This window comes from Trichechus manatus, unplaced genomic scaffold, assembly GCF_000243295.1.
Source record: "Trichechus manatus latirostris isolate Lorelei unplaced genomic scaffold, TriManLat1.0 scaffold00057, whole genome shotgun sequence".
NCBI lineage: Eukaryota > Metazoa > Chordata > Mammalia > Sirenia > Trichechidae > Trichechus > Trichechus manatus.
Window position 1 is genome coordinate 9,425,039 of NW_004443993.1, and position 22,232 is coordinate 9,447,270.

At 43.5% G+C, this 22,232-nt stretch overlaps 2 protein-coding genes across 8 annotated transcripts in view; one reads left to right on the plus strand and one right to left on the minus strand.

Moving 5' to 3' along the window:
- Positions 1-20,857, minus strand: part of SAFB (scaffold attachment factor B) — a 36,698-nt gene extending 15,841 nt beyond the window's left edge. For 3 of the 6 annotated variants that reach the window (XM_023733270.1, XM_023733269.1, XM_023733268.1), the window contains exons 1-7: positions 20,572-20,857; positions 16,486-16,570; positions 5,098-5,162; positions 4,797-5,006; positions 3,029-3,091; positions 2,455-2,487; positions 630-657 (exon numbers count right to left, since the gene is read on the minus strand). In XM_023733270.1, coding sequence (XP_023589038.1) covers positions 630-657; positions 2,455-2,487; positions 3,029-3,091; positions 4,797-5,006; positions 5,098-5,162; positions 16,486-16,570; positions 20,572-20,760 — 673 coding nt within the window. In that variant the 5' untranslated portion in view covers positions 20,761-20,857. The remainder of the gene's footprint in view (positions 1-629; positions 658-2,454; positions 2,488-3,028; positions 3,092-4,796; positions 5,007-5,097; positions 5,163-16,485; positions 16,571-20,571) is intronic. The other 3 variants (XM_012556169.2, XM_004378432.2, XM_023733271.1) reach the window with 2 other exon arrangements.
- A 313-nt stretch (positions 20,858-21,170) lies between these two features.
- Positions 21,171-22,232, plus strand: part of SAFB2 (scaffold attachment factor B2) — a 35,439-nt gene continuing 34,377 nt past the window's right edge. Inside the window, exon 1 of one of the 2 annotated variants that reach the window (XM_023733273.1) lies at positions 21,171-21,429. In XM_023733273.1, coding sequence (XP_023589041.1) covers positions 21,244-21,429 — 186 coding nt within the window. In that variant the 5' untranslated portion in view covers positions 21,171-21,243. The remainder of the gene's footprint in view (positions 21,430-22,232) is intronic. The other variant, XM_023733272.1, reaches the window with a different exon arrangement.

The window sequence follows — 22,232 nt, forward strand, 5'->3', positions numbered from 1 at the left end:
CAAAGTCCAAGTTGCTTAACCGAATGAATCACCATTCACTGAACAGCTCAATTTCCAAATTTCTTTCAATTTCTTTTAACAGAACAGTCCAATAGCAAAACCAGAATATCTTCCAGCGGAGCTCTGAGATATTTGTAGTCCAGAAAGTGAACAGTATTTGTTTGGAATTCTCATGAAGAAACTCTTTCCTCTTCGGGAATCCAGTTATGTCTCAATGTTTTAAAATGGATCTCCCTACAACTACCTGCACTGCCTGAATGAAAAACCATAAAATTTAAGCTACTGCCCAATATCACAAGATCTGTTTTGTGGGATGCAGAGGTATTAGCTCTTGAGAGGCATGCAAAGTTTTTCTATGAACATTTAAATGCTGCTTATGTTCAAAAAGTTATGAGAAGTTTCATCTCACTGATATATTTTGCAAAATGAGCAGTCAGCCACTTTGACAGATCTGGTGATATGGCTGGGTTTCCAATCTCTATGACCCTGGTATGTTCTGGGTTGTAAACCTTTAGAACAACGTATACTACCGTAAGGCAACTTTTTAAAATTAAAGAATTCAAATCAGAGAAGGTGGAATACTAGAATGGTTCCGAACCCCCGATGGTAAGTTTTTCATTTAACAGTACCTGGCTCCAGGGATGGCTCTTCAATTTCCTGCAACAAAAAATACAAGTGAGACTGTGCAGGATGGAGGAAACCTACCATTTATTAACACTGGAAGCTACGATAACTAAGAAGACAGTTTTTAAAAGGCAGACTAGGTAACTCACAATACAGCAGGTGGAAAATCGGCTCGTTCATGGCAAGCACCCCACCGCACTATAGTCCACCTCGCTCCATCTTGGCCCCCAGCCCCACACTTACAGGGCCTGCAACCTGGCCTTTTCTGCAGTGTTTCCACAGGGCCTTAGAGCACATTGTATGGGGACTGACAGATCACACATTCCTCTAACTTGAGCTGGTTCAAGGAGAGCAGGCAGTGTTTTCCTCCTTCTGCTTTTATTGTCTAAACAAGCACCTGACACTTATCAGATATTTGTTCACTTATCAGTCTAGAGTTAGTTCCTGAAAATTCAAGACTGATGGACTTGGGATACAGTGTAGTTGGTCTGACTCCTGCTCTCCGTTTGTGTGGAGTGCGCCCGCCCTCTGGTCACTTGGCACTATCCAGGATCACTCACTACCCACCCCGCCCATCTCCTCTTCCAACCAGTGTCCTCACCAGGCCAGTTCTAATCCCTACATAGCACTCAAACTCTCCCCAATAAGCCCCGTCAATTCAGGCTACAGAGATTCCTCATTTACAGTGGCATCTGGTTCTAATACCCATGTCCACATTGGCTATCAATCCGTGGCCATCAACAATGGCTCTCGATGCCACCTCCCTCCCCGAGACCCCTTGCCCCTGGCAAGTCCTACACATTCCTTAAGATTCATCAGCTCAGTGACATCTCCTCTAGAAAGGCTTCCCTCACAGCTCGCTCTCTAACCCAATGCCAACTGGTTCCCAGGCTCCTACATTCCCTACACAAACAAGGGAGAGGTATTACTCTGGAGTAAGAGTTAACACTGAGAAACAAGACTAGGTTCCAGGCACAAATTTAAGCATTTTATATTTACATACATTAACTCATCATCAGATAACCCTAGGAGGTTGATACATTAGTATCCTCCTCTTTTTTAAAAACCAGATTAGGAAACTGTGGCACCTGGTGATGGAGTAACCTGCCTGAGGACACGCCCAAGTGGGAAGCTGTATCCCTGGTAGCTACTAGCACCACGCCCCACACAGTACCTATCACACGCCTGTTAAACGGATGTCAAGGATGTACTCCTGCCACCAGGAAATGACCTGGCACTCTGGGAAGCCCTAATAGTTTCATGGCTTTTTTTTCTTTCTCTTCTCCCATGGAACCTACCCCATGCTGCAAACTAAGAGTCTCAAGACTGAAGCCAAGGGTCAGTCTCAGCAGAGTGGCTCTCCAGAGAGAAACTACATTCACCTCTGTCTCTGGGTGGGGTTACGTATTTTCCGTTTGAACCCAGGCATCTGCGACATCTGAGAAAATGACATGGCCTGGCCCCTCCGTTCTCCTTTCTGAGCCAGGAATGGATTGTGCCACTTTGCCATCGGAGAGATTATCAACCCTACAGGTGCGCTGGGGCTCGGCATATTTTCTGGAGGTTTGCACCCTCCTTGAGGCAGGGGTTCTGGCTCTCTAATGCTCCCCTTGCCCCTGCCTCACAGCAGCAAACAGAGATCTTATCTCAACAGTGATTCTAATTAAGCAGCAGAGACTGGCAAATGCTGACTGTATTTGATTTTCTCACAAAACTTTGTATTGAAAACCAGATAGCTACCCAGACAGATTTATTCCAACAGTTTACATCTAGGTAGGCCAGCAGGAAAATTAGAAGGAAATCCAAGACCCACATTTATGCAAATCATACCTGGAAGTGAGTCCATATCTTGTTTGTTTTCATCTAAAAATTAATATTTACACAGATGGTAGTGAAACAGCCAAGATGAGACAATCAGCAGAGAAATCTGTGCACTCTCTGTGAGAGAAACGTCCCAAAGGCAGGACCAGGCGCCCCTGGAGCTGCCTTTCCTAGCCATGATGTCAGCGCTCCGCCCACCCAGCTCTCTCATCTTCACCTGGGCTCCAAGAACCGGAGGGCAGGGGAGGCCCTGGCTGCTTCACCTAACATCTTTCTGCAGGGGACGCCATCCAAATCAGATAGGATGCCTTTCCCCAGGAAATGAACAAGAACTTCTCGAGACAGGCCCTTCCACGAGCTGAGGGGCAACCACAGTACTTGGAGGTAAGAACAAGGCAAGGAGAGAAGTCCTTCGCAAGAAGCATACTCTATTTGGGGGAAAGAGGAAAGCAAACCCCACTCTAAAGATGTTGACTAAGTAAACAAACCTTGCAAGAAGGTTTTTAGTTGGGTTGCCATACAAGGTCTGAAATGGTTTCCAGAAACTGTAGACCTAAAATCATTGAGACGTACAACAATTTACCTGTAATATAGTGAAATCAGATGACGAAGTATCTAAATTGTTTATAGTGTCTTTGTCCTCTATCTGTAAGATAAACGGAGAACACAGTTTACCGTATTAACAATAAGCTAACAGGATGTACACCTGCAAAATGAAAAATCGTTGTTAGCTGTGGTTGAGTTGGCTCCAACTTATGGGTAACAGAGTGACACACTGCCAGGCCCTGCACCATCTTCACGACTGTTGGTATGTTGGAGTTCACTGTAGTGTCTATCATGTCAATCCATCTCATGGAGGGTTCCCTTGCTTTTGCTGACCTCTACCAACCATGATGTCCTTTCGTATTTCTTACTATACGCTAGGCACTGCTCTAAGCCAGGGATCAGTAAAGTTTTCTGTAAAGGGCCAGAGTAAATATTTTAGGCTCTGTGTTTTAGGTCAATGGCCTCTGTCAATGCTGCCATCATAGTGGGAAAACAGCCAGATAATCAAAACAAATGAGTGTGGCTGTGTTCCAATCAAACTTTATTTACAAAAATAGGTGGCTGGTCAGACCACTGTTTGATGACTCTTGCTCTAAGGATGAGATAAACAATCATCCGTTGAATCTTCCCCAAACATTATTTTTGCAGATGAGGCCCAGAGAGGTAAAGTAACTTAACCCAAGGTCACGCAGCAATTAAGTGGCAGACAGACCTCCAGAGTCTATGCTCTTAATTCCTCAACTATACTACTTCTCACCAAATCACAGCTATTGAACCACCACTGATAGACATTTAGGATGTGTCCACACTTTCGTTGCAGAATGTATTATTTTCTAAACGGGTGAAAAACAGCTCTAAAAAAAACACAGCCAGTTAGGAAAGGGTGTTCTTCCTACTATGGAGCAAATCAAAATGACTTGCAGCCATTTCAAATCCACCATTCAAAGAAGACAACTTTCCAACTCTAAGGAGATCAGATTAGTTCCAAAAGAAGAAATACAAAAAGATTCTGAGAAATGGCTGCGCTGGATCCACAAGCCAAGAGCAGGCTTGTTTCCCACACTGTCACTGGGAGACACTCTGTGTTGACACACTCTCCATGACCTGTCATATAAAAGGTTCCTTACAGACACCCGCTTCTAAATTTTCATTGCCTTTTCTGTTTACCTGACAAATACCAATCCTCATACGAGCAGAATAATGGCAAACTAAGAGCATAACGATAAGGTGGTGTGTGCATTAAACATATGGAGAAACCAGTTAACTACGCCTCTTGTCATTGTTAAAAGGATTAAAGGACAATGCCCACTGCCTGGAAAATAACTAATACCTATTATAATTTTATAATACATGTGATTTGCTTCTAACATGAAAAAAGATAAGGCCTTAAAAACATTGTCAAAGCTCAATACTAAACATTGACTGCCAGGAGGGTCCAAATAGGTTCTTAATAGGAAAAAACCAACTTTCAACTTCTTCCCATTTCAGTATTGTCACATCATCCAAGCCACAACATCACAGACCAACTTCCTATCACAGGGAGGGCCTGAATCGAGGTGGTCATTGAAATGTTTAATGCTGCACCATGCAAATAGATAGCATGTCCTCCTGGACTTCAGAGACGTCACTTCCCACCAAAGCAAAGTGCTGTGTTTTCAAAACTGTCTGAATTTTCCACATAAACAGCTTAACCATCACTCTGCTGAACTGGCATTAAAAACAGAACTCAGTGCCCCATGTCTCATCTATCATGGTACTTGCGGAGCTGACGCACTCAGGGTCCATTCTAGAGGCCCTGCTTTTACCTCAGCATGCTCGGGGAGCTGCTCAGGAAGTTCCTTCATCTCCCCCTCAACCAGCTCTCTACTGTCAGACAAGGACTCCGGGAGGTTGTCAGCATCATCGTCCTCAACACAATCTGCAACGCTCCCATTATCTATTTCTGCCTCATCCAGCACACTGATATCCATCATGTCAATGTCCTGCAAGTTCTCCAGACTGGTTTCAACATCCTCCTGTGACAAAACAAAATACAACAATCACATGACTGCCATGTGGTCCAACACCCGAGCAGCTATCCAGCCTCCAGGACGACACTGCACATACCTGTCCATCTCCAGAGTTTTCCTCCAGCCCGTTGTCTTCCACACCTTCTTCTTCTGGTTTACGCCCTGAAGAGAAATTATTCACAGCATGAAATCAATGACAGACATTTCCAAAAAGCATTAAAACTTCATTTGTATAGGTTCTAAGCTACTGTTTCCAAGCACTACCTAAATAAAAGCACATTAAAAAAAAGAAAAAAGTTGCTGTGGAGTTGACTCTGACTCATGGCGACCCCTTGTGTATAGAGTAGAACCACACTTCATAGAGTTCTCAACGGCTGATTTTCCAGAAGTGGATCGTCAGGCCTTTCTTCTCTGGGTGGATTTAAACCTCCAACCGTTCAGTTAGCAGCCCACTGTGTTAACTACCTGCACCACTCAGGGACTCCTAAAAAAAAAAAAAAAACCTGTGGAACTTCCCAAGTTTGGAACACTCTCTAATACATGAATGGTAAGGCCACTGAGGGCAAGGCATCCGTCACCACACCCCAAGAGGGAAGAGGTTCTGTTCTTGTCCAGTGACTGTGGAAATATAAGGAGCTGGAAAGGAATTCTCAGTAAGGACAAGGCAGGCCAGACATATCTTAAGGCCGGCCCTTCTGGTTGACTGCTTTCACTGCGGGGAGAGGAGCAGTTGATGCCAACGTGCTACTTTTCAGTGATGTAAACATGGGAGCCTGTTTCCCCACAGAAACAAGAAAAAAATATATACATAAATATGAAAAAAATAAATATCCTCCCATATAATCCTATGTACACATATGTATTTTGCTTACAAAATGGCACTGTACTGCTGTTCTATTACCTTTTCACTAACATATTATGAACACCTTTCCATATTTTTATTTTAATGAGGATTGAGCAATTTATTTATGAAATTTTTTTTTAAACTATGCTTTAGGTGAAGGTTTCCAGAGGAAATTAGTTTCCCATTCGATAGTTTATACACAAATTGTTCTGTGTCATTGGTTGCGATCCTGCAATGTGTCAGCACTCTCCCCATTACCACCCTGAGTTCCTCATTTCCATTCATCTGGTTTTCCTGTCCCTTCCTGCCTTCTCATCTTTGCTTTCGGCATTTTACCCTTTTGGTCTCAAACAGATGATTGTTCTTCTAAGGAGTAATTTCCTCAGGGGTGTTATTATTTTATAGGCCTGGCTATTATTTGGTTGAAAGGTGATCTCTGGCTTCAGTTCCAACTTAGAAGGGTGTTTAAGAGCCATAGTCTTGGGGGTTCCTCCAGTCTCTCTCAGACCAGTAAATCTAGTCTTCTTTATCAATTTGCATTTTGTTCTAAATTTTCCCCCATATTCTTTAATAGTATTATAGGGAGATAACTATCATTGGTCTAGTACCTATGGCTGGAAATTTAAGAAAAGGCTTCAATATGAATATCCAGATAACTCTGCTTCTCTGTTCATAGGTAATTATCATCTTACGGAAGATTTAAATACATGGCAGTCCCAGGACAAAGACTATGCACATTTTTAAGGCTCAAAAAGAAAAAACAAAATCCCATATATTTGTCAAAATACCCCAGAGGAAGACTGTTCCAACTTACACAGTTCCAACAATAATGACTAAAAGTGCTGATCTTTGTTAAAATTGTCTATTTTTTTTTATCTTTGCCAATGTACTAGGCAAAAAAGGGATCCTTGTTTTAATTAAAATCTTTTTCACAACAGCTTAGCTTGAAATTTTTGTACTTTTGTATAATTTTCTCATTTATATCTTTTCCCTATTTGAAAACGTCTGTTCCACTGCCTCTCATTTTAAAGAGCTTTTTACATGTGTTATTTTGTATGTCATATAAACAGCGCATACTTTCTCCCAGTTTTCCACTGATCTTTAAATTCTGTTTATGGCTTTCAGGTAAATTTAACTTCCATGGAGCCAAAACCATTAATCAGTTTCTAACTTCATGTTTAGAAGCCCTTCTCCACACCAAGACTAAATAAATACTCACTTGTTATTTTATCTTAGCTCTTTCTGGGTTTTGTTTTTAACATTTGACTCTTTAATTCACTTCTGTGTTGAGTAAGACCATTTTCCAAACGGTAGTCCTATTTGGAAACCGATTTCCCAGTACCATTTACAAAATTATCTTTTCTCAATGACTTGAAATGTTGGCCTTACTCAATTATTATATTCCAATCTACACCTGGGACTATTTAATGTTTCTATTCTCGTCACTGATTTGTTATTCTTGTTCCAGTTAGAATTATGTGGCATTATATAATTACGTACATTCCTAGTCAACGCACCTCATGGGCAGCCACCACCCATCCATCAGTGGAGGCTTGCATGTTGTATGATGCTGAACAGGTTTCAGCAGAGCTTCCAGACTAACAGGGACTAGGAAGAAAGGCCTGGTGATCGCCTTCCAAGAAAAAAAAGCCAAATGAACATCTTATGGATCACAACGGTTTGATCTGCAGCCAATCTTGGGGGATGACGCAGGACTAGGCAGCATTTCATTCCGTTGTGCACAGGGTTGCCAGGAGTCAAGGGCCAACTTGACAGCAGTTAACAACAACAAAATATTTTTTCTAAATACAAAGTACTGAGATTAACTAGGAAAAAAGGGAACTAAAGCAAATTGAAAGGAATGGCTTAACTTCAGGTGTTTCTTCAAGAGGTTAGTAATCTGAAGTTAAGAAAAAAATTTTAAAAAGCAGTAAGAGGTTGAACACTTAGACCTGCATTTCACTTTTTACACAACACATTTTCCCTAACTCCACTTTCCCATCTCTTAACTTTTCTTACTAACATAATTTTTTACTTTCAAGTTAAAAACATTTACCCTTCATCATACAGTCAACAGTTCAGTGGGCAGGCATGTGAGAACTTTCACTCAAACAGTAGTACTGATGTGATAATCTGCTAAATCTATTACACTTACTTTTACTTTTTACACAAATAAGTGGAAAATTTAAAAATACAAATGATACTAGGAATAAGAGAACCGAAGCAAAAACAGCATAGCAAAAATTCATGGCAAAAATGAAATTTTGGCCTTAAGGGTAGGCTTGCCAAAATTAAACTGACTATTTTCAATTTGAAGAATTAAATCACATGCATAAAATACACGTGGAACCCCATGTCTCAAAAAGCAAGTTGTAGCGTTGTAAAGCTGTGAGTTTCCAAGCCACTGCAGAGCAGTCTCCTATAGCTCCTCTGCAGGAAGGCGGAGCTCAGCCTGAATGACGTTGGAAGGGAGGTTGAGCAATCAGCTTTAAGTCAGCCACAAGACAGCAATACAACCTCAGGAAACTCCCTTTCTGCAAGGCGTTTTTCCCAATGTGAAGATCAGTTCTTCAAGGTCACTTAGTGTTGCGTGAAGTAAGATAAGGAAACTAGAAATTAATTTGTCTATGTTTAATGATTAATCTACTTCCAGTAATTAAAATAATCTTTTAAGTGTATAAAATGTGTAACACTTGAGGCAAAACAAATAAATAAATAAAAGACAAAAATCCCAAATCTAATTATTTATATCATAATTGAGTCTTTTTTAAAAACTTCTTTTAGGAATAAGAATTTCCTTATGTCATGTGAGTGTATATTGCCTGATTTTTCCATATTCTAATTTCCTTCATGCTTTCAGGAATATCTAATTTAACATAAGGGGCTGTCTAATGCTAAAATTCAATACTTCGTGTGCCAGGCATTGGTGGACTGGCTGGGATCCTGACTCCATTTTATATTATTTCTATGGGAGAACATGCTTTTAGCTTCAAAAAATGTTCAGAAACCAGCCCACTGACCTTTGTACACACTGGCAACATTCCCACAGAATGATTATATACTTGATAAAACTGGTATAATTCTAGAATGTGTACACTGGTTTCTGCAGAAGTCTCTTCTAGCTACGAGGCAAAAATCTAAGTAGGTTACCATAAACTGGCTGCTGTTTTTACTGCATTTCTCCCCTTCATGAGAAAGGCAGCAGATTTTCACCCAGCAGAATCAGGGCTCATGACTTACTTCTACAACCAGCTTTTCTCCTAAGGTAGAAGCACTTCACCATCTGCATCACCGAGGGCCTCCTCTAATTTAAGAGGAGTATACATACACTTTAATGTCCACTTTACTTACTTAAGTCTTTTATTTGCAGAAAATACAACTGCCACCTCAAAACTCCAAGAGAAATGACTAATAAACTATTATAATTTCACATTTCTAAGTGCCTTTGGCTTAATTCTGACTGCTTTAATGGTATTTAAATCGCGAGTCACACCCAGCCCAATAGACTTCACACACCCAGCACTGGTCTAGAAAGCAAAGAGCACATCAGAGTGTCCAGATCTTGGTTTCTAACACTACTCTCCAAAAAAAGGGAACCAGGGTTCCTTGAAGTAATGGATGATTGCAGGGACAGAACAGGAAAAGTACAGGATGGGCCTGGAGCAGTCTCCTGGGCCAGAAAGCAAAGACGGTCTCCAAGAATGATGTGGACATGTCAAAAGACATAGAACCAGCCCGAAGGGGATCTCACTGGAACAATTTGAGCATCAAAATAAATGACAGCAAAGGCTTATAACCTATCAAATAAAATAAGAATCTCTGAATTCACACTGATATAAATAAATTGGGAAGAAGGGTATGCTATTGCTTATAGTAGAACGCAACTAATAAGTGTAGAAGGAACAATGAAATTAGAAAATCACCATTTGGATGGGGCAGTTCTAATCTGTCTTATGAGTCGGGAATCAATGGCAAACACCACCACCACCTTTATGGGAGCAGATCACCCCTTTATGGGAATCCTTCTCCTGCAAAGTGGCTGGTGGGTTCGAATCTCCAACCTTTAGGTTAGCACAGCAGCCAAGCACTTAACCACTGCACCACCAGTGCTCCTTCTATAATCATAAATTGTAATTTAATTACTTAGTTATTCAAAAAAATCATTTGATAATCATCATAATTACTGATTCAAACATCAATCAGTAGATGCTGAAACTTGTGGAAAATACACATGCAATAGCTCAAAGTATTTTCCCCACAGATAAAATTACAAAAGGTAAATAGTAACTTTCCAATGGAGAAAACTGGCCAACACCACTTTAATAAACGGTCAGTTCACACCACTAGTAATGGTTGAAACTGATAGCTTATGCCTTCTGATGTGATATACTGAGTAGAACTTAACACTTTTGGTAGTATTTCTGGTAAGTGTATAACCTGAATCTAATCGTGGGGGAAAAAACACACACACACAAACCCAAAACCAACAGTAAGAAAATAAACCAAACAAAAAAATCTGTTGCCTTCCAACTGATTCTAACTCGTGGCAACCCCATGTGTTACAGAGTAGAACTGCTCCATTGGGTTGTCTGGCTATAATTTTTACGGAAGCAGTCAGTCAGGCCTTCCTTCTGTAGTGCCACCGGGTGGATTCGAACCACCAACCTTTAGGTCCGCAGTCACGTGCCAACTGTTTGCACCACTCAGAGACCTTAACGCCCAAGAAACTGCGACTGAAAAACAATTTAAAAACAGGCTATAAGTAGTCCCTACCATTAAAAAATGGCAATGTCATGAATACAAAAGTCTTAGGAACTGTCCAGGTTAAAGGAATAGAGACATGCCAACTAAGTGCAATGCACAGTCCTAGATGGCTTTTTTTTTTTTTTTTTGGCTATAAAGAACATCATTGGAACAAGCAACTAAATCTCAATGGGCCTATGATTAGATAATAGTATTATATATCAACACTAATTTCTAAATTTTTAACTATGGTTATGTAATATCCTTGAGTTTAGGAAGTTCTACATTGTGTAGAGCAAAGTGGCACACATCTGCAACTTACTCTCGAACAGTTGGGGGAAATATGTGTGTGTGTGTATGTATGTATATATATATATACACACATATATATATACGTACATATGTACATATACACATACATAGAAAAGAAGAGAACGAGAGGGAGAGAGACACCAAGAAAGGCAGGGGGTAGGGGTGGAGGGTGGGAATCTAGGTGACAAATAGATGGGCATTCTTTGTATTATTCTTGCAACTTTTTTTAAGTCTGAAATTATGTCAAAACAAAAACACAAAGCAACCCAATAGAGTCAGGTAATAGCTTAAAAAGCAAACATGTGACTGCTTTTTCAGCTATATAATATTCTCACATCATGAGCCATTCTATTAATTTGGACTTTCTCATAATGCCAATGCAAGGAAATTTACTTTGCTGATAATTGAGAGAAAGGTTCTGCTAAGCAAATCACTGATAGAAAACTATTTTGGAAGAATGCTGAAATTATTTGTTCTTTAACCCTTTCATGGACCATATATGCCCATCTTACATTTTCCACCCCTGGAGGCTTACTGGCAGGGATTTGAGCCACTTCAGTACGTTCTAGCGTCATGGTAGATGGTGGGGCAACTGCCTAAAAAAACAAGGAAGTTGGTCTGTGCCATATTTGAGTGTTCAGAGCCATTCGTATGAGGGGATGCTTCCCAGAGGAGTGACTGTGTGAAACTTTTCTGTCTTCTGGCTTCTGTACAGTGAGATGAGGCTTGCAAGTATGTTTACTATTTCCTTTTTGTTACTGGGAAGGTAGTTACTGGCATCTGGAAATGTTCAAGCAGATGAGTTTTTCTGAAGTGAAAATAGTCTGTCATGCACTTCCTGGGCCATGGGACCAGTATGTCCCCCACGAGTGGTATGCTTCATGGAACATGGTACCGATATGACCCAGTCTAAATCAAACTGGTAACAATTATGTGCAGCAAATGCAATGTTCATTTAGTATTTCAAGTGTATTTTTAGAGAGTTTAGTAAGATATTTTATGGCTCAAGTGTAACCAGGGAAGGTGATGTGCCATGGGACGAAAATGCCTGTGTGTGATGTGCTTCATGGAACATGAGACTGACATGCCCCACTGGCAACTGGTGTCCCGTTTTTTCAAATAATAAAAAACTACGAACAGTGATTCAGTATCCATCCCATTAGTGTAAAATTGTGGCATCACCAAACAATCTAAAAACCATAAGTATATACATCCATGAAAGGGTTAAAACAGGTCAAAATAAAATTTTATTACCAGTTAAAATATTAATAAAATCTAATGATACAGCACTTGAAATTATTTAATAGAATTTATAGACCTGCTCCACTAAATATCAAGATACCTTAAACTTCAGAAATGAACTTATGATGCTGAGCAAAAGAAGCCAGACAAAAAAGTCTGTACTGTATGAAGTTCTAGAAAAGTCAAAACTAACCTACGGTTATCACAACAGTGGTTGGAGGATAACTGGGAAGGGGTACAACGGATCTTTTTGGGGTGATGGAAATGTTCTGTATTTTGAACCCTACCTACCTAATACCACATGCAAAAACAAATTCCAAATGAATTAAAAATCCAAATGTGGTAAAAATAATACCATAAACATTATTTCACAATACAGAATTTTTTAAAACAAAGCAAAGGCAGACCTCTTTAAACACAACATAAAATCCAGAAGTCATACAGAACAGGTAAACAGCTCAGTCTACATAAAAAATTAAAACTTAAATGCCCAAACCACCACAAACAAGTTAAATAACAGACCAGGAAAAAAAAATGACAACGCTTTATAGAGAGAGAGCCCTTATAACTCAGTGTGACAAACAATCCAGTAGAAAAATGGGCAAAGGGCATGAAAAGGCAATTCAGAAAATACAAACGGCCAATTATGAGAAGTCGGTTAATCTGTGAGGAAATGCCAAAAAAACTTTTACCTGCGGAGAAATGCAGGTTACTACAATAAAATACATTTCTTCTATACAATAGGCAATTTTAGAAAAACAAATAATATGCAGTATTAAGTGAGTTTTTCAAGAAATAGGCACTCTTCTGTTGGTAGCAGTTATTAACCAGTTGTATTAACTGGTATTTTAACAGCCTGTTGGAGAGCAATTTGTCTATAGCTATATTGGAAAACTGGAAATCACCTCAGCAGGTGACTGATGAGCTAAGTTGTGGTATATTCACACAGAGGATTACCATTAAGCTGTCAAAATAGAATGAGATCTCTTTGCTTTATTTGTAGCATCATGAAAAGATGTTGACACGCTGAGTGGAAACAGAAAATCACAGAACATTTTGTGCAGTTGTTGGTTGTCAGGTACTGTCATGGTTTGAATTGAATCCCCCAAAAATGTATGTATCAATTTGTCTGGGCCGTGATTCCTGGTATTGTGTGATTTTCCCGTGGGTGATAAATCCTGCCTCCATGATGTTAATATAAGTGAGGCAGGACTCAATCTACAAGATTGGACTGTATCCTGAGGCAATCTCTTGAGCTATAAAAGACAGGAGTGAGCAGTGAGACGGGGACCTCATATCATCAAGAAAGCAGTGCCGGCATCTAAGATACTCCACTGGTCTCATCCCTTCAGGAGCAAGGGAGAATGAAGAGAACAGGATACAAGGAAAAGATTAGTCCGAAGGACTAATGGTCCACAGCTACCAAGGCCTCCACCGGACTGAGTCCAGTACAGCTAGATGGTGCCCGGCTACCACTGACTGCTCTGACCAGGATCACAACAGAGGGTTCTGGACAGAGCTGGAGAAGGATGTAGAGCATAATTCTAACTCACAAAAAAAAAAAAAAAAAAAAAAAAAAGACCAGATTTACTGGCCTAAAGGAGACTGGAGAAACCCCGAGAGTATGGCCCCCAGACACCCTTTTAGCTCAGTGGTGAAGTTATCTCCGAGGTTCACCGTTCAGCCTGGGAGTGGACAGCCCCGTAAAACCAAATGAGACTAACGAGGTACAGTAGTCCAGTGACAAGGGCCAGAAGGCATAAGGGGACAAGGGAGCTGGTAATAGGGAACTCAAGGCTGAGTAAGGATATTGTTGATGTGTTGTGAGACTGTTAACCATTGTCATAGGGTCAACATTTGTAGTAACTGTTAAATCAGAAACTGTTTCGTTCTGTAAGCCTTCACCTTAAGTGAGAATAACAGCACAATTGGAAGAGCGTAATCAATGTCACTGAACTGTGCATAAAGCAATTTCTGAAATTGTGTTATCTTTGGCTATTTTCACCAAAAAAAAAAAAGGTTGAGAAGTTAGAGGGTTGACATGTGGGGTTGTTAACCAATCAATATGTGTACTACTGTTTCATGAGAAACTATTTGCTCCGTAAGTCTTCACCCTAAGTACAATAAAAAAAAGAAAGCAGTGCCGGGAGCAAAGCACAAAAGGACCGGGGTCCCTGCGCAGAGAAGCTCCTACTCTGGGGGAACACTGAAGAGAAGGCCAACAGAGAGAAAAAGCCTTCCCCTGGAGCTGACACCCTGAATTTGGGCTTTTAGCCTACTTTAACTGCGAGGAAATAAATTTCTCTTTGTTAAAGCCATCCACTTCTGGTATTACTGTTGTAGCAGCACTGGATGACTAAGACAGGTACCATAAAGCCGTTTCGACTTAAAGAAAATCCAAGTGACAGAGTAGAACTGCCCCGTAGGGTCTTCTATAGTAGAACCTCATTTTTTAAAGAGGAAAAAAAACCCCAGCTTATATATCAGATAACTGGTCATTTCTATACATTAATTTTACATGACTACACTCCCACAGAAAAGTCTGGCCAAACTTTTAATGGTGAATTGCCTCTTGACTGCAAAACAATTATACTTTTTATTCAATGCATGGTTATTTATAAAAAACAAACAAACAAAACTTTCATGCAAGTGTTTATTAAAGGAAGGAAAAAAAGGGGGAGGGAGAAGGAAAGCAAAAAGGAGATGTACTGGCTGTTGTCCTCACTGCGATGGTCTTTCCCTGAACTAATCGATTTTACCTTGTGTGTCGATTTTCCAGTACTCTTTGCCTTGGCACAGACATTTACTTAGGCAAAGCCAAAAATGCATAATGTACTGTGGACCACAGAAGCGATTTCATTCCAGAGTGAGTTCACTGACTGCTGTTATCCCAGAGCTTACATCAAACCATCTAGCTGACATTGGTACCTGCCTCTGAGACATTTCAAACCCAGTTCTTCATCAATGGCCAAGTGCAAAGTAACATGAAGGTTTCATTTTGTTTGGGGGCCTGAGCAGTAAGACCTTAAATCACAAGAGAACTTTCAAGACAATCCAAGGACTCAGTTTTAGCTGGCTCTTCCTTAAAACAGTAGTTGAATGTTACTAAGTTAAACTACTCAGTAAATACTGAGGGGGAAGGGAAGATAAGGTCTCTGTCCTCCACAATCTGGCTATGGCAAGGCAGGATGACATACGTGTAAAATCAAGGGGTAAGGAACTAGACTATAGGACTGCAGAGGACCTATGGAGGCACAAATTATTAATGTGAGATCAGAAGTTGTCTCTTCCAGAACTAGGTGGTGCCTGGCTACCACGACGACTGCCCTGACAGAGAACACAACAGACAGTCCCTGAGGGAGCAGGAGAAAAGTGGGGTGCACAACTCAAATTCTAGTAAAAAGATCGGACTTAAGGGTTTAATTGATCAGATTTAAGGGTTTAATTGATACCCTCGAAGACGTGGCCCCCGGGCTCTTTGTTAGCTCAAAACTAAAACCATTCCCGAGGCTAACTCTTCAAAGATTAGGCTGGACTACAGGACGTAAAATGATACTCGTGAAGAGTGTGCTTCTTAGCTCAAGTAGATACATGAGATTAAATGAACTGCTCTTGTCCAGAGATGAGATGAGAAGGCAGAGAGGGTCAGGAGCTGGTTGAATGGACAGGGGAAATCCAGGGTGGAAAGGAAGAGTGTGCTGTCACAGTATAGGAAGAGCAAGTAAAGTCACAAAACAACGTATGTATAAATTTTTGTATGAGAGACTAACTTGAATTGTAAAGTTTCACTTCAAGCACAACAATTAAAAGAAAAAAGGTTGTCTCTTGATGAACTAGGCCCCAGACACAGACAGATAAGGAAGAGGACTGGGCAAAGCACATAAGCTCAGGTGCAGAGGACCAAAAGAGTGAACCATGCGTTTGGGGCCTGACTAAAGTCCAAGGTGTATTAGGAGGAGGTAGCAGAGGAAGAAGCAGGAAAGGGAGAGACAAGGAGGGTCATTAATGACATGTGGAATGTGCTTTTATTCTGTAGGCAGTTTTTGAAACAAATATCTGTAAAAGTAACACTTCCGTTTCCATCAGCTGGTATTTAAAGGAGAGGTTATTTTCTGCAAGTCAGAGCAAGAGGAACTCAATCTTAAATACTCTGAATTTAAAGAATTTTAAGGTTCTGGACAAGTAAGGGCAGTTGACAACCCTACACAGTGGTAGGATCTCAAGAGAATGTAAAGCCTTGTTCACAGGACTGCTTGTGTGTCCAAGTAAACAAAGAGAATTAGCAAAGCAAGTCGTTTTAAAGAAAGCTCTTAACATCAGGAATGTTTATAAAATCCTTGATACCTTTGCTGGATCTCTTTGATGTTTTCTTGCTTCCTTCAGAGGTAATTTCAATTTCATCAGGATTACCCCCTTCATCTTCAATTGCCTAAAGGGCAAGTAAAAGAAAAGTTGACCAAAAAAGCACACAGACTGACTTTCAGAACAAACCTTCAGGTGACAAGGGGACTTAAAGACCTGATGAGCTGGAAATGCACCCCCTTGCCCCATTATCTATCCCACCATCTCTTACTCTACATTCGAGTAAGGGCTGTGGAGTCAGACAGACTGACTACGTTGTGAGCTGTGTGGTCTTAGGCAAGTTTATTTAATTGCTCAGTTTGCTTTTCCTCTGGGACATGAGGCTAGTAATAGTACTTACCCTGGAAGACTCCTGCAAGGACTCTATAATCCGTGTAAAGCGAGCACTCAACAAACATTAGGTTTATTTTAAATACTATTACCACCACAATCTGTTCCATCCTATTCTTGGACCCAAAGGAACTACATTAACTCAAATGGAAAAGCACACTTTCTGATCTTCTGACTTTAGCCAGCAATGCGTTAACTTCCCTTCTCATGCCATGCCTGCATTGGGTACTGTCTACACAGAACGCTAACACTCACTGGCCTCCCCGAGTTTCTAATGCGTGTTTGGCATAGCACTAGACTCAACACATATCACCTTGTCCAATCACAATTGCATCCGTGACTGACTCCAAAGATCCTACTCTCAACCACTAGGTACCCTGCCTCATGTGATACTGAATTAGAAGGTCTCTTAGCAAGCCTGCCTCCCACACCAAGAGCTCCGATCCTTCACTCGAACAGCCCCCACATTCACCACGCTGCCTGACACCAAGTAGGCACTCAGCAAATCAGTGATGAACATACCAGTGATGGCATCCCTAGAAACTGGGCTTCAAGTTTCGGTTTTACTGATAACCCTTTCTCTTTTTACTATAGTACCCTATCAGCACACGTCTACCTTAAATTCACGTAAACCTTGTGTTTTATTGATGTGCGGTTTTAAAAGTAAATGCTCAGCTACTAACCGAAAGGCCTGTGGTTCAAACCCACCAGCTGTTTCGTGGGAGAAAGATCTGGCAGTCTGCTTCTATAGAGATTTACAGCATGGAAACCCCGAGACAGTTCTACTCTGTCTTACAGGGTTGCTATGAGTCGAAACAGACTCAATGGTAACGGGCTTGGTTTTTTTTTGGGGGGGGTCGAAAGTCTCAAAGATTATCAGAGTTTCCCAGAACAGTGTTTAGGGGCTCCACAGATAACTTGGTACCAGGCGCAAAGGAAGTCTCTCCTCTCACAGGAACCAGAAGTAGGAATTCCAGCTCTGTCCTGGGGTCAAGAAAAGCAAACCAGAAAGTCCCCCCTCTTCAGGAAAGTCAATTATGCAACACCCTGAGCTGTCAGCAGCAGCAGGAGCAGAAGGGAAGAACTGCCCCAGGTGGGAGGTGTCCCATTCCATCCCTCAGTGTGTCTCCCCTGGATGCAGTGTTTACAGGGTTATCCTGAGGAAGACAGGGTGCTGAGTCATTCTTACATTGTCATTGCTTTTAGCTGCTGTCCAGTTAATTCCGACTCATGGGTTACCTCTTTCCCCCCCAAAAAAAACCCACTCTGTGTAGTCAATTTCGACTCACCAGGACTCTGTTGGACAAAGTAGAACTCATGGACAGGCCTTGGTAAATTACTGTTCCCTCCGACCTCTTGCTCTTTTGCCCTTCTTGGAGAAATAAACCAAGAAAATGATACTAATTGGATGACAGAAGTGGGACAGAAAAAGATAAGTGTCCTTCTTGGGCGGCAATACAGGCTGATGGTATTTAACCAAGAGAGAGGAGGAGGGATGGATTTGTCTCCTCAGAGATGACAGCGATGAGGGAATCCTGAAGCCACAGCCACTCTCAGCCACCAAACTGACAGGAAGATTCAATGCCATCATATCAGCTTTGTAAAGTATATGTGCTTATATGCTGCCTGGGGAGGAGAGGGTAAAACCCCTCAATTTGGCTTTGCTGATGGGAGGCCCTAGTTTACAGTAAGAACATGGACGATGTCTCCCCACCCTTTTGGTCACATCTTGGTCAGAGAACTTCCTGCCCTGCATAAAGGAACACAGTATTCACAGTAAAAGAACACAGGCTTCAGTTACAAAGGCCCAAGTAACCCTGGACAAGTCAAATAAGCACTCCTGAGCTTCATTTTCCTCATCGGAAAAATAGGAAACATCAACCCTGCTTCCTCTTAATAGTAACAGATAATACAATCCTGATCTTCAGTTGTTTGGGAGACAGAAGGGGGAAATGAGTCACCAGCCCCACTGTCTGCAGGACAGGGTTGGGGGGTAGATGGCAAGGCTGAGAGATTACCTAGGAGAGGTACCAAGGCCTGGGTAGGAAAAGGAAGTCGAAAGGAATGAGGAAAATGCAAGAAGTAGACGGGCACTGTTGTCGTTAGTTGAGGTCGAGAGTATTCGGACTCATTAGCAACCCGACGTGACAGAGTAGAACTGCCCAAAACGATCTTCTTGGCGGAACAACTGGGTGGGTTTGAACCTCTGATCTTTAGGTTAGGAGCCAAGTGCTTTACCTTTGTACCACTAGACTCCTTAGAAGGGCACTAATGTACTTAACTGAGCATTTCATACCGATCCCTCAGAATGAATCACTCAAGACAGGGGTTCTGAGGTGCCCTCAAGTCAGTTCTAACTCAGCAACCCTGTCCACAACTGAACAAAACACTGTCTGGGCCCAGGCAGGGTTAGAGCCCCTGCTTTGCAAAATGGTGGCAACAGGAGTGAATTACAACAGCAATCACTTACTGTTCAAATGCGCCAGGCAATATGCCCAGCCCGTTTCATGCTCTCTTAAACTTAACCCTAAAATGAAAACACCATTATTTTCTTCTTTGCACAGAAGAAACAGGCTCAGAAGTGGTTAAATGCCTTCCTTGATCACGATCAGGCCACTATGACCTGGCCGAGCCCTCAATCCCTACCTGTTGTCTCCGAGTAAAGTTCTGAAGCTTTCCTTTACTCTTCCCTAAACCTTACTATATTGTATATTTCATTGCTACTGTAAATACTAAAGAACTTTGGATACACAATGGTCAAGAGCTCAGGCTGCTAACCAAGAAAGTTGGCAGTTCAAATCCACCAGCCGCTCCTTAGAAAAACCCTTTGGGGCAGTTCTACCGTCCTGCAAGACCGCTGTGAGTCGGCATCGACTCCATGGCAATGGGTCTAGGTAAATACCAAGGAGCCCTGGTGGCACACCGGTTAAGCGAGATCCACGGCTAACTGAAAGGCTGGCGGTTAGAACCCACCCAGCTACTCTGTGGAAGAAAGGCCTGGCGATCTGCTCCCATAGAGACTACAGCCAAGAAAACCCCAGGCGGCAATTCCACTTTGAAACACATGGGGCAGCTACAACAATAACAATTGTAAATACTATTATTCTCTCAATTCCTCCCAACTAGTTCCGGTAAATCGTTAAACTCTTTCCTCTTTGTATGTTTTATTTTGTAACCGAACCCCATATTCCGGGCTTGAGGGCCCTAACAGTCAAGGGGAATCGTCCGAAAAGAAAACGCGCTCAGGAGCCAGCCAGCCTGGGTTCAAATCCCGACGCCACCACTTCCCGGCCGTGTGACCTTGGCCGAGTCCCTTAAGGTGAGGATTTCAGGTTCCCTCGTCCGGTTACAGGCGGTGAAACGAGACAATGGGAGGGGAGCCCTCGGCGCAGTGGCTGATGCAGAAAACACAAGCCCTCGGCCCGTATCACCCATTGCCACGAGCTACGGACCGAGACCTTTTCTCTTGTCCGCGTCGTTTTTTTTTTTTCCTCTCTCTTTTCCCCGCCCCAATGCGGCGCTGGGATTTGAACCCTGGCCTGGCTGGCCTCAGCGATCACACGCGGCCTCTAAACACCCGCCGGGGCCCGGGAGCAGCCGAGAGCGGCCGCGACGCGCGGCGAGTCGGGGCAGGCCCGGCAGGCCACAAACGGGGCCAGGGGCGGACCTGGGGGCGAGGAAACAACTGTCGCGGCTGCGGGGTCCCCCAATCCTCCTTTTGTCCTCCCCCAGCTCTACCTTTTTCAGGCGCTCCATCAAAACGCTCTTGTTGCCGCTGGAGTCCAGATTCCGTTTCTTCAGCTCCGCCCGCAAGTCGATCACCCGCAGGTCGCTGAGGCGCCGCGTCCCGGTCTCCGACGAGGCGGAGCTCAGAGCAGCTGCGCCCACCGCACCCGAATCGCCTAGGCCTGACAGAGTCTCCGCCATTCCAGGGGCCCTGGCTCCGCCGCCCACTTCACACAGAACCGGGCCGGTTGAATCTCGGCTCCTAGCACAAAATGGCGCCGCCTCAGAAGGAACCGCTCCAGCCGCCCCGGCGCGCCTCGCTTTTGCGCAGACGCACTCGGCCCGAGGCCGACGCTTTAGGTCACATCTGCACATGCGCAATAAGAAACTTGCGGGGGTTGTGTGCGCAGGCGCCTTGCGCCCCGGCAGCCTCCCGCCGCGAGGGGCCGGGAAACATGCGGCTGCAGTTACGGCGCTTGCGCGTTGTGGCGCGGAGCTTGCGGTTAGTCGGCGCGCGAGCGCGCTGGCGGCTAAGAGTGCTGGTTGGGGTGGCGCGCATGCGCGCCGGAAAGCGGGGCGGGAGGAAGCGAGTGCGTTTTCCTCTTAGGCGGCGCCATTTTGTGTTCAGAGCCGCTACAGCTGCCGGCGGTGTGGGAAGTAGGTGGCGGAGACAGGAAGCCCAGGATGGCGGAGACTCTGGCAGGGCCGGGCGACTCGGGTTCTGACACGGCCGCCGTCGACTCGAACGCCTCAGAGACCGGGACGCGGCGGCTCAGCGATCTGCGGGTTATCGACCTGCGGGCGGAGTTGAAGAAGCGGAACCTGGACACGGGTGGCAACAAGAGCGCCCTGATGGAGCGGCTCAAAAAGGTGACGCTCGGGGCCCCGGGGTGGCGCAGGGGGCCGGGGCACGCCCCCACGCTGGCCTGGCGCCTGGGCCCGGGGCGCCCCCAGCCCACCCTCCTCGTAGCTACCCCGGTCCGAGCTGTCCGGTACTCGGGGGCCTCACTGTGTGACCTTGGCGCGTCACCGCTTCTCACTGTGTCCCGCTCCCTCCTCTCCTTCCAAGCACTCTCAACTGCTCTGAAAGCTGGACTTCTTAGCCACCAGGGTGGCGTTTGGTCTCTTCCTGGGGCTTGGGTTTGAGTCTCAATTCTGTGACCTTGGACAAGTGCCTTCCCCTTTCTCCGTGCGTCTCAGTTTTCTCCCTTGGAGCCTCTGGTCGCCGACCTGACGGGGTCTGAAGAGTCTTTGAGATCTTACGGGAAAAGTTGGTTATTCTTGTTCCTGCCCCAGGGCCTTTGCACTTGCTGTGCCCTCAACTCGAACTGTTCTTCCCCAGATCTCTTGGCGGCATCTTAACGTTTATGGTTTGTGTGACATGTCATCTCCATAACTAGCCTTTTGAAAACGCTGCTCCATTTCCTTGTCCTACACTGTATCATCCTGTGCTTATATCCCGGAGTCACTTAGCACAAACTGATTACGTGGGGATTCTGTCTCCACCACTAGAACAAGCTCCTTGAGGGTAGGGACCTTGTCAGTTCCCCACTGAGTGCCCAGTTCTATGCCAGGCGCACGGAAGGTACTGAAGTACCTGTTGAGTGAAACCACCAACCTTCAATCTACCCTTGCAGTTGGTTCTTTTTTCCCCAGAGGTCAAAGATGGCCTG